At 39.5% G+C, this 12,675-nt stretch overlaps 1 protein-coding gene across 1 annotated transcript in view; it reads right to left on the bottom strand.

The window, feature by feature from the left end:
* The window catches only part of sim2 (SIM bHLH transcription factor 2), a 21,635-nt gene extending 9,035 nt beyond the window's left edge, over window positions 1–12,600 (bottom strand). Inside the window, exons 1-4 of the mRNA XM_034890807.1 lie at window positions 12,270–12,600; window positions 2,464–2,546; window positions 1,768–1,857; window positions 406–514 (exon numbers count right to left, since the gene is read on the bottom strand). Of these exons, the coding sequence (XP_034746698.1) occupies window positions 406–514; window positions 1,768–1,857; window positions 2,464–2,546; window positions 12,270–12,507 (520 nt within the window). The 5' untranslated portion in view covers window positions 12,508–12,600. The remainder of the gene's footprint in view (window positions 1–405; window positions 515–1,767; window positions 1,858–2,463; window positions 2,547–12,269) is intronic.
* Between the last annotated feature and the right edge of the window lie 75 nt (window positions 12,601–12,675).

Below are 12,675 nucleotides of genomic sequence, written 5' to 3'. Positions count from 1 at the left end.
CCCCCAGTTGTCAACAGTGATCCAGAATGAAAATCTGCAGAATTTAGCAGCCTGTTTTTCTACTTGTGGTGGAGAGGTGTGAAATTCTGAGGTTAACTTTATTTTATGTTTATGAATCTATGTAAAATCTGCAGAAAATCAGCAATAAATCTGCAATAAATCTGCAGATAATCTGCAACAAATCTGCGTAAAATCTTCAGATAATCTGCAATAAATCTGCAGAAATTCTTGTGGCCCTGGTTATGAAGGAGGATTAACTGCAGGACTGTTGTGTTATACTGCATTACTAATAGATTAGTTTCATTGACCAGGCAACATGGTAAATTAACAAAGGTCCGTCTCTAATAAAAGCCTGTTTTATATCATGGTTCCCCATGTGTGATATACCCTGACATGTGCACGTACCCGGAGAGAAGTGATGGTGTGGGGGCTGGCACAGACCCAGCACTGCTGTCATCTCATCATGGTCCGATGGGTGGATGTACTCAAATATACTGTTTCCTGTCAGCTCCACCTGCAGCACACACATTCCCAACACATGCTCATGAAGTAGTGTAGTGATCAGCTACATGACAACTAACCAACCACATGTTGAGACATAACACAGACATGCGTTGAATCCACGCAGAATGAAAGAATATTCCACGTCTGCCACATTATAATGTGTATGCACATTACTTGTTACATGTTCAGCAGTGGAAGAAGTATTCAGATGCTTTACTTAAGTAAAAGTAATAATAACACAGTGTACAAATACTCTGTTACAAGTAAACGTCCAGCATTAAAAATGTCACTTGAGTAAAAGTAAGTATCATAAGGAAAGAGATGTACTTAAAGTATTAAAAGTAAAAGTACTCATTTTTGAAAAATCCTCCCATTGTCGAAAGAGCAAAGGATCCAACCAGCTGTGTGTTTAATGGTCTCATCATCCCAGCTGGATTTGTAGGCTGGTATATTGTTGGGTAGTTTACGTAACACTAAACATCAGATTTATAAACTACATCTGTTTTAAGTGCAAAAATCTTAATGTGTAAAGTAACTAGTAACTAAAGCTTTCAGATGAATGTAATGGAGAAAAAAGTACAACGTTTCTCTCTGAAATGTAGCTGAGGAGAAGTAGGAAGAGGCATGAAAACTAAAGTACAAGTACCTCAACATTTGTACTTAACAAATATACAATAAATATACAGTTTTGTTGACTCTTTTTATCAATATTTTTAACTTTTTCTTACATTTTTGTCCCTTTATTCAACACTTTTGACGCTTTTTTTCAATGTTTGTCACTTTTTGACATTATAAAAACTACCTAACACTTAACTTTAGTTTTACAGTTGTTTTTTGAATTTATGGTCCATAAACCTCATTTATATGAAATTACACCTAATGTATGAGTTAGAAAAGCAGAAATTAGGAATTATTTAGATTAAAATTAAAGGAATGGATGTTGACGGATAATCACAGACTGGAATGTGTCAACTTTTACTCAATACTATTTCAAAAATAATTTCTTTTTTCAAATGCATTAAAATTGAATAAGACACCCCAAAATTACCCATCAAAATTCCCTAGAGCGTTGTGTGGAATCAATCATGTTATTTTGGGTAGTTAAAAAGAACATTGACATAGGAAAACTGATAAATTTGACCCGAGGACAACACGAGGGATAAGTACAGTACTTGAGTAAATTCACTTAGTTCCATTCCCCCAGTGAACATGTTACATGGTATTATGGTAGCGCTGAGGTCTAGGAGGAGGGTCTTACTGTACCTGGGACAGGCCCAGGTGGACGGATGCTGTTTCAGAAATGTACATGATTTTTCCATCAGAGGCAACAACAAACACAAAGCCATCCAGAGTCTGAGGGAGACACAAATTAGACACACACAAATTAGAAATGCTAATGTTTTACTATTTTATAAGCCAACACATTTGCCCATATTATGTCAGAATAGATGTTTTCATTATTCTGAGAGTTTCCAGCCCAGTCTTATTTCTGTGTTAGGCTCATTTAAAGGCTCCGTTTCTAAAAAAGGCTGCGTATGTTTGTCTTTACAGTATTTATCCTGCACCTAGACCTGCTTCATAATAAAAAAGACAGGGAACTCTCACTTAATACAACATGGGACCTTTAAAAAAACATTGAATAATTAAAAAACGTAAAAGCACCATATGTGTTCTGTCCATACTGTACTATCTACAGCATAAGTACAGTATATAATTGTTATAAAACATTTATGGTGGAGTGATGAAGAAGCCCCAAATCCCTATGTGTTGTGAAGTAACTGTAGGCCATAATCTTTATGCTGCTGTTTGCTGACTCTAATGTAGCATAGCATAGCAACATTTGAAATAGCAAAGCATACACAAGCCTACAGTGGTGTGATTTGGTACAGAGCAGCACATCCTCCCACAGAAAGGTGTACATTAGACATGTGGACATGGTTTGTGGTTTTCTGGACTGACCTGCAAAAGGTGGGAGCCCAGTTCTTTAGCCATGCTGTCCAGAGGACTGAACCTTGTTGCCTGACCCCATCCATCACCCAGACCTACAGAGAGAGGCAGACACTGTAAGACAGTCAGCATGCAAGAGACACAATCTCAGAGAGAAACAGTCAATGGGCTATCACACCAAAACATGCATGTTTAAAATCAAGGACATAACTGAGGAGAGAATGGCTGTGTGAGCTCGCTTTCATTCTTCACGAGGTTCTCTGGCAAAACAATTCAACTAAATTGAACTTAGACCCCAAATATGCTGACTTTCACAATGCTAACCCAATAAAAACTTCCAGAGTTATGCAACTCCGCTCTCTGATACTCTGCGGACTTGTGGAAAAAAAATTAAAAACATATCAGAATATACCAGAGAAGATGTGACTCCAGGTTCGAATTTAATTGTATAATTTTATGATAAATTGTCTTTATTTAATATTCACTATAAAAATCTACGGATCCCATGCCACAGCCATTCCACACATATGTACGTAAAAAACACTAATGGGGATTTGTCCAGTTTTGAAAATACAAGACAAGCTAGCCAGATCTTATTTCTGTAACAGATTTTCTTCTGACTGTACACAGAGTAGTCTGCTTTCTCCTTTTGGCGTTAGTGAGATGGTGGTGCCGTCTTATTCCATTTGAGGAGAATCCAAGCAAGCAAGCAGCGCAGAGAGGGCCACACCTGCAGCTTGATCAGCTGTGTTCCTTAACTCAGGGAACACTAAATATATGTACCGTTTTAGAACATTACATTTTAGTTTAATTCAACTTTATTCCGCTACCGGTCTGTGTCACAAACAGCACTTATGTGGCAGTGAGTATGTACATGCACACAGCGGTTCCTGTTCCAAGTCTTCAGGGATGTGAGATGGAACATAAGAAACCTGCTTTTTCATATCCCATCGACTTGTTTGTGTTTAAATTGACTTTGACTCCTCCACAAGGGACAGTCTGTCATTGCTCTACTGACCAGCAGGTAGTGTCAGTGACTATTCCACATCCTGACCACATTTTATGATCCAACATGTTCTACACACGGCTTAGAGTTTGAACTTAGGCTCCAGACGACCTGCATTAAAATGATTTAAGTAATATGTATGTGACAGCTAAATAGAAGACAATATAAAACTTCAGAAGCTTTATGGTTTCCTGTTGTATTTTGTAAAGCGTTCTATGATTTCCACAGAGGATGTTGGACCCGTTGAAGGTCGGGGCCGGATGTAGACAAATGTCCTCCAATAAGAGCGTGCATAAAAACTGAAGTTTTCCATCAACAGCAGCGTTTTAGTGTGTATCATCTGCAAAATGCAAAAACGATCGTCTTAGGATGTGGACCGTTACAAAGATTAAAGGTGCTCGTACTTCTTGGTGACGTTCAAAGTATTTTCAAACAAAAGAAAACTAAATTGCCCCCCCCCCCCCCCCCCCCCCCTTCTGTGCTTCCGCCCGCTAACCCCCCCCAACCCCACTCCCAAATGTATCATTGCTTCCCCAAGCACTTACAAACCAATAACTAACTATAAAAAACATCAGTCGCAACTTTACAATAGCATCGAGATAATGTTAATAGATGATTTACAAAGTATGTATTAACTATGTAAGAAAGTATTATAGTCATCTCTGTAATAACCATCCAGACATTGTGTATAGATTATAGCAATTAGTAACCCTTAACAACACGTAAGGAACATCTGAATATGTTTATAGATGCTTTAAAAATGGTTTCCTAAAGGTTAACAGACATTTTTTAATCATCACTCGCTACCTTATACCACATAGTATATGTGGACATAATGTGTGTAACTACAAATTTAATTTACAGCCCTACTAATACTATTAATTAAAATGTAATTCTTTCTTAACATTCAAATGACAGTTTGCTTGCAGTTAAATAACAATGGACTGAAGATGAATTAACTATCAATTTACCATTTATTAATGAAGGCCATTCTTCTCTTCAACTAATTACATGACTTGAGTTAAGGGTGCAGCTGTGAACAGGTTATGATCATATGTGTGTTGATTGAATGGAATATTAACATGACACATTACTGCAAGTATCTCTGATTCTTAATTGGCGGCGTGGGCAAAAACAAAAGCAGTAGTTTCAACGAATGATACAACAGCAAGAAAGCAAATAGCGTGTTCCGCCTTTAGAGTCATCTCAAGGATGAAATGTAACGCAGTAACTAATTCAGACAGGAAGATTCTGGTATGTTTCAATCTGCCGTGTTTTGTGGCTATTGTGGCTCTAGGGGTCATGCCTTGCACTCCCCACCTTCATTGTAGAGATTATCGCCAATAAGTACTTGCAACAGTGCCTGACCACACACGCCTTACTGATGTCTGTCACATCACACACACAGGGGCTCTCCAGCGGCTGGAGACTCACATCGGATACGTGAGTTCAATATCTCAACATCTATTGGATGGATTGGTATGGAGCTAGAACAGTGGCAGTAACCTGTGGTATTAAAAAGAACATTTGGCATTGAAACAAGAAATACTGGCACTGAAATATATGACACATAAAACACAAGTGTCAAAAAGTAATTATCTCCCAATCCTTTTATATTATTTCACTTTGCCATTTGTTTGCATTATCATTGATGATTGGCCAATCTACATTTCTTCTTGATGTCTGTGTCTTTTCACTGGCAGTTTTTTTTACTCTGTCAAGATTTTTACAATGTCACTGGTTTTCAGTTTCAACTGGCAAGAGTGGAGGTGTGGTCTCTCACCAGTAGCCTATGTAAATTACCCATAAACCACTCTGTCCCTCCCCTCAGGCCCCTCCTCCCTACGCCCAAACAGTGACATAAAGTTGACACTGAAAACCAGTGACATTGTAAATATCTTGAAAGATTGAAATAAAAACTGTCACTGAAAAGACGTAGAAAATGTATCTTGACATTGAAAAAAAATCATAACGCAATTGTGTTTTATATATCAGTTCGACAATTTTCAGTGCCCCACATTTCTTGTTTCCACAGCTTGTCACTGTTCTAGCTCCGTAGATTGGCACCAAATGTTGAGTCCTGTTGACTTCGGAGAGCCCCCGACTGTCCATTTTAGCGCCAACATGAGGTTTATTTATGATTTTATAGTGAAGCAATGTAACATGCTATATTAAGATGTTGGACATGGTAAACATAACACAAGGTTAGCCCTGAAATTGTGTGCATGTTAGCACACTACACTGTATAAATTAATTTCCATTCACCTACATTGTATTGAGATTGGGATTGTGACTGTTATTGCCACTGTGCATCACCCCCCCAACCAGCCCGTCTGAGACCCCCTACCGAGAGCCTGGGTCTGTCCCGGGTTTCTCCCCAAAAGGGAGTTTCTTCTCTCCACTGTCACACTAAATGCTTGTCCTTGGGGGAATTACCAGAACTTCTGGGATAAATCAAAGAGTGTGGTCTAGACCTCTCTCTGTAAAGTGTCTCGAGATAACTTTCGTTGTGATTCGATGCTATAAATAAAATTGAATTGAAATTGAATTGTTAGGGCAAGGTGTCTCTAAACCGGGACAAATGAAGCATGCATTGGCAGCTCTGCATGCAGAGCTGCCAATAAAGGGAAGTGACAATTTAATATATTTTTGGGGAATTTGGTTAAATGGACTTCACATTAACCACTGCATTGGTCTAGCTAGAGGATCAGCTAGTTCCTCATGACAATCTCAAAAATGTTCAAATGATGCCATTGTCATCTGACAATAGGGCAGAGCATTGATATTGGAGCATTCTGCAACATTTAGGATGATATTCAATGGTGTTTGACATCTTGTAGGTCTGTGCTACGGCCTTCTCACTTCTATCTGTGTGTGTGTGTTTGGTTCCCTTTGTCTTGTGTCCATTCCTCTTGTCTGTTTCTGTTTCCCTCCCTCCTTCCCGTATTCCTTCTCTTTGTCTTGGTGTGAAACGTTTGATCACAAGGAAGGATTGTGGAAAAGGGGCCTTCTTCGGTGTGTAGGTTGCTTTTCTGTATTTTATCATTCATTACTTCATTCATATTTATCAGACAGGAAAAGTAACATTACATTACATTATAAACGGGCCTGACTCAGTTTCAAAACTGGTTTCCAGCAGGTTCTTTGAGCAGGTTTTGCATTTTGCTTATCTTTTTTTAATTTCAATTTCAATTTTATTTATAGTATCAATTCATAACAAGAGTTATGTCGAGACACTTTACAGATAGAGAAGGTCTAGACCACACTCTGTAATTTACAAGGACCAAACAGTTCTAGTTGATCCCTCCAGAGCAAGCAGGTTAGGAAAAACAGTTTTTTAAGGTGTTAAATAATATTGTTTCGCAAAAAAAAGAAGGTGTTTGATATATTTTACAATCCTTGTGCATGGAAGCTGTGTTACAGTTAAGTTTAGGGAAAGACCAGGGTTGTCCTGTCCTCCGGTTCCTTTCCAGTTCTCTACATGTAGAACCCACTCCTGCCACTGGTTTGTGATGTGATTTGTGCACCTCATCCAATGTATACATAACTCGCAGGCTGTGGCCCATTTCCAGATTAGCAACCACTCTGTAACGTCCAGAGGGTTTTCACACAGTACTTCAATAACTGCTCCAACATTTTTTTCGTTTCCAAGAAATCGCACCAGAGTGGACACACACGGCCCAGAGAGCTACAGGACACTTATTCTCAGATACAAAACCTTTCATTTGAAGACCAACTGCTTGTGAAATGTAGTATTTAGAATATATATATAGATATATATCTATATATATATATAGATATTTCTTTTCTTTTTTACAATTTATTTAATTTATTCCAATTAATAATATAAGTGTTAATATGTAATTGATCTGCTTTGTATCCACATCCTTGTGCAGACTCCATTACTACTTATTGTGTAAGTCCATGACATCACAGGACTTATTTTTATTTCTACACTTGGAGAAGAAGTGTGTGTTGCTTTGAGAGACAGAACTGAGACATGCTTTGTGAAACACACTGAGTGGCATCCCTGGGATACCGTGCAGCAACCCCTACTTTGTGCTTAAGGCGGAGGTAAAACTAATGTTTGCATAAAGTTAGTCTGTGTGGGAACAGCTGGAAACAAGACAAACATGGGAAGAAACAGAGAGCTCTGTCATCACCTGATCAGGAAGGAGTGAAATGTAACTGCTTGACACTGTTAATCTTAAATCTTAAACAACTCTTTTTTTCCATAAGCCATGCTGGCATTCAGAGAGCCTGCTGTCTGCTGGGAATCAAACGCCCAGCTGTCATCAAGCTGGGGGGGGACGAACTTATCATGGCCCAGCCAATGCAACTGTCGACAACTGGATTTTGGACTTTAGGATCCGTGAAAGGTGTTACGCTCCACTTCACACTGTCACACACATTATGTTCTATCCACAATGTCACCGTCCAATCAGCTGTCGCTGGCTGCACGTGTCCCTCTCACACACTTCCTCAGAAACAAAGGACAAAACACACTGATAACAGTCAAAGTGCTCCAAACTATATGTATGGTTGAGTATATTGCTCAACTGACAACATTGCATTTAATAGTACATAATCCGATTATTATAGATAAAGGGTGAACTTCTTTTAAAGCTAAATAAACACATACTGTATCTGCATGCATAGAGAACACTAAATGGCCCGCATTAGGACTGCCAGAATCCATATTTTTTGGAAGCCCACATGAATGAAATACACTTCATTTCTACTGAATTGTTTCCTGCAAACTTTTGCTGAAAGCAGAAAGAAATGCACAACAAGGTCTCTGCTAAGCGGGCACTTTGTAGAATCAATTCTGCTTTTCACATAAATTGTAATTTCATACCAGATCCGCTGGAATATTGGCACTGAGGGGCAATGGGAAATACTAAATGCAAAATGTTGAAGTTCTAGGGTTGCAAAGAAAAAGGACCAGATATCATCAAAGCTCAACATGCATTCATTTAATACACTTTAAAACCTGGTTGGAGGGAAATGACATGATATCAATCAAAATGTTAGGCTGTAGAACTTAAAGTATTAGCGATGAAATGTACACAATTAGTTCTTTACATTTTCTTATACTCTGCCACTTTAATTATATTAATGTAGTGAAGACAATGACAGGTCCAGGTTAGGCTGATGAATAATTTGAACTTCAGCGATAGACATATTTCAAAAAACAAAAATCAAAACACATTTGATGCGTAAAATCTTTGATTGCAAAAGTAATTAATAAATGTGAAAAGCAGTGAAATACTGAACCACAGCAGTGCCTCTAAATAACAAGAGGCACCGTGTTTGAGTAAATAATTGACTTTTCATCTCTGGGAATTATTAATAGTAATAAATAAGTAAGTAAGTAAGTATAAATGGCTATGATGTCTTGCAGAATTAGGACATGTATTTCAACATGTAGGCCTTTGTCTTCTATTTTAAATGAACTCTTTTGAATAATGAAAATTGTTTAAGCTCTTCTTAATCAATGGCTTTGGAAACTAGTGTTAAACTAAACACAAATTAGTCAAAAATGTAGGTTAAATCTACATAATCTTATTTGAATAATAGATTATTCTACCAGCCTCATATTCCCCCTATTGCAAAAAAAAACTCCCAAAAATGTTGCTGGATTCCTGAGACATTTTTTTTTGCTGGATTCCTGAGGTTCTCCTTCTCTTAACAACTCCAACTAACAAATTCACCGAAATAACAAAGCTAACACCAACATAAATGGACTGAAAAACGAAATTGTAGCCTGTGCAACAACAAAAAAATGCAAAAAGACATTTTACTGTTGGCTATACATTACAATATTATACCCTCTCAGTACATATTTCTAGTCTTAATACATGGACATGTATTTTGTGTGTGAGTGTGTGTAACCATGTGTATAAAATAGCAGGACCCAGCAGCCGAAGTCAGGCTGCAGATCACACCAAGAAGGCCTCTGTGCGTCAGGCGCATTTATGGATCCGCTCTGCGTATCGGAAATAAAAGCTACGTTTTGGGGTTATCACCTATTTTCAAACAATGTAGTAATAGTGCCTTCAGATGCACGATAATGCTGTGCCCCGGCCCTATGGCCCAACTTGAAGAAAACGCAAACAGCAAACAGGTTGAAGACGTCTCGACGCTGTGTCCACTTGGACTCTAGTTGCTACTTGCTGCCGGACATCAACTGGACAAAGTGACGTTTTGTGTCTGATATGCGTGTCTCTATTTACAATGACACAAATACCTATAGGCCTGGGGCGCCTGGGTAGCTCACGTGGTAGAGCGAGCGCCCCTGGCACCGTCTGAGCCGCCGCGGATTCGGGACTGAGTTGGGGCCCTTTGCTGCATCTTATTCCCCATCCTCCCCCCCCCCCCCCCCCCCCCCCCCCATTCTTTCTGTCGTGTCTAAGATTAACTATCAAATAAGAAGCCCTCCCAATATAAGATCTTTTAAAAAACGAAACATAATGGCCCAGGTCTGGTGCATTTGGTGAAGTCATGAAGACATTAATGTAAGTGCGGCCACGCGCCGATTACTCTAAAAGTATCTCCCTGATCTTTTGACTCCCCCCCCCCCCCCCCCCCCCCCCCCCCCCCCCCCCCCCCCCCCCCCCCCCCCCCCCCCCCCCCCATATCCCACGGCTATATTATGGAGCATTATTGGGATTACATGGAGGGCTGCGCAATAATTCACCACACATGGATCCATGACATGCGGATTCTCCTGTGTCTACATTCCCCAGGCGGATGGAGGTCTGCCGCCGCCGAGGCGTTAACGCGCCCCGGACAGGGAGGCCGTGGTGGCGGCTCCGCGGCTCCGCGGCTCCGCGGCTGGACTCTCATTCCAACGGGTGGGCCCGGCCACAGAAGGCCGTGTGTTCCCTCTGACTTTATGAGTGATGACAGAGAGGAAAGGCTCTGTTTGCCTGCCCTCTAACCTGCCCCGGTGCAGCTGCGTGCGCCCTAATGAAATAATTCACCTTGATGAATGAGTGAGGCGTTTAAAGTAGACATCAGCTTTTAATCAGAGTCGGAAAACAAGCTCAACACTCCGATGACACCCTAATTAACCCAAATGCTTTAACCCAAAGATCGTGACTGAGTGAAGGAGCAAACTGTCACTTTTACGCACGGAATCGTATTATAGGCCACGTCACGAAAAAGTCAAAATAGCCTAAATAATAATAAGAATTAAAGAATTATTATTATTAGGCTGTTGTCATTATTGGGTGTCTTTCATGCAAAAGTCTTAATGTGGTACAAAAGGCTCTCTGGGGGAAACGATCAAAAAAATGCAGCTATTTTAACACACATCTATGATTTTTTAAGTTTAAAGTTGATTTAAAATGTAATTTAAATTACCGTGTCAACATTGTTTTAAAGCGGTGAAAAAGTATGATTGACTCCTCATTACAAAGAGGTGAAAATGTAACTCATGGCTTTATAAATGGTTAAAACATCATTTAGGCCTGTTTTTGAATATTGACAAGAACATCATGGTGGTTGTTGTCCATTTAGTGATGCAGTTACTTGGTAAATTGTTACATGGACGACTCATTTTTTAATAAGCAATAGAAGTAGCCGATATTATTCATTCAGCAACTACTTGCCAAATAGGAGTGTGGATCTGTTTTTCTTCTTCTGTCTCTCTTTAATAAGAGAGACACACTGTGTAAAAACCCATCTTAGTTGCATGTTTTTTCCACATGGACACACCAAGGGAACAGCTAGGCTCTATTTTTTTCTATATTGAGAACTAACAGAATTTATTATAGCCTATATTTGGAATGTATTTGTACTATTTTTCACAATAATCTGATGAAGTAAAAAAGCAATGGTCCGTGATTTTGTAATAGCCTAGTCCTACTTTCTTATAGATTTGCTTTGACTGAATTAACTAGGCTATTAAAAAACAAATGGAGTGTGTGTGTTTTTGACAGGGGGTCCGGGACCCCTAGGCGGTCCTCAGAGTCAATGCAGGGGGGGGGGCAAAATTATTGTTATTTTTTAAGTTTTTTCAAAAATGAAAAAGTCTTCAAATGAATTCAAAATATTATCAGAAAATATAAAAGCCCACTGCTTACTGGCCTTACGTTGTCACTAAGGCCATCCGCAGATACACTCTTAAGGACTCACTGTGCCACATGTGTGTTTGAACATTAAAAGATGAGTTATAAAATCAAACAATTACTAGACTATTTGAATAGCTTAGTAGGCTATTCTATGCAAAAAAATATGTATAAAGGCTTTAGGCCACCCTACTCGTTATTCTAGGCCCAGTTTAATATGCAGTTGGATTTTATGCAATATACTGTATGTAGGGGGTCCCTGCTCTGTCTCCCTTTCAGCTAGGGGGTCCTAGGCTGATCTATAGCCTACATTCTTTCCTTGTATGTTGTCCTTTTCGGTCTTAGAATAATGTGACTTTTAACCCTTTTAGTGTCAAATTTGACCCCTTTAAAAATGATCCGGATCAGAAATATGGGTTGCTTTTTAACCAAATGACCACATACCATACCAAAGACAATTGATCACTTTCATTCCTGACTCATCTGTGCGTTCCTCTGATCTTAACTATTGGTTAAAAAAAAATCATAATCTCTGCTTTTTTAACTCAAATATTGGTTTAATTCTATATAAATGAGGGTTATTGACCTTGAATTTCAACAAGTAGTGTAAAACTAGTGGTAGTAAGGTGGTGTTAGTGAAAAAAAGGCGTGAAAATGTCAGATCTTTGTCCGTTTTTGACCCGGGAGGACAACACAAGGGTTAAATGAATTGGACCCCATGATGAGACGGTGCTTACCGTCGGGGAACACTGCCCTCATCTTGAGGTAGCTGCTGGTCAGTCGGATGATGGAGGCCTTGTCCAGCTGGGAGGTGATGGCCGCCGGCAGAGGCAGCAGCTTGGCCAGCTCATAAAACTCTCCGTTCTCCTTCTCTCTCCGCGTCTTCGCCGCGTTCTTGCATTTCTCCTTCATCTCTGGAAATTTCACATAAATGACTCGTGCGTAAAAGTTGGTCTCCGCTGAGCCGTTTCCCATAGACTCGTGTAACTCACAAACAGGGTGTTACTGAAAGATCAAACAATGTTCCTCTAGCATCCCCAATGAGAGGTTCCTATGTAAAAAAAAAAACAACTTTAACTGACGAGGATTCAGAATCCAGAAGAACAGACCACATTTATCCAGTCACTCGCTTAACGCACTCCG

Source organism: Etheostoma cragini, chromosome 13 (genome assembly GCF_013103735.1).
Source record: "Etheostoma cragini isolate CJK2018 chromosome 13, CSU_Ecrag_1.0, whole genome shotgun sequence".
In the NCBI taxonomy this organism is placed as follows: domain Eukaryota; kingdom Metazoa; phylum Chordata; class Actinopteri; order Perciformes; family Percidae; genus Etheostoma; species Etheostoma cragini.
This window is presented reverse-complemented; position numbering and strand designations above follow the sequence as displayed.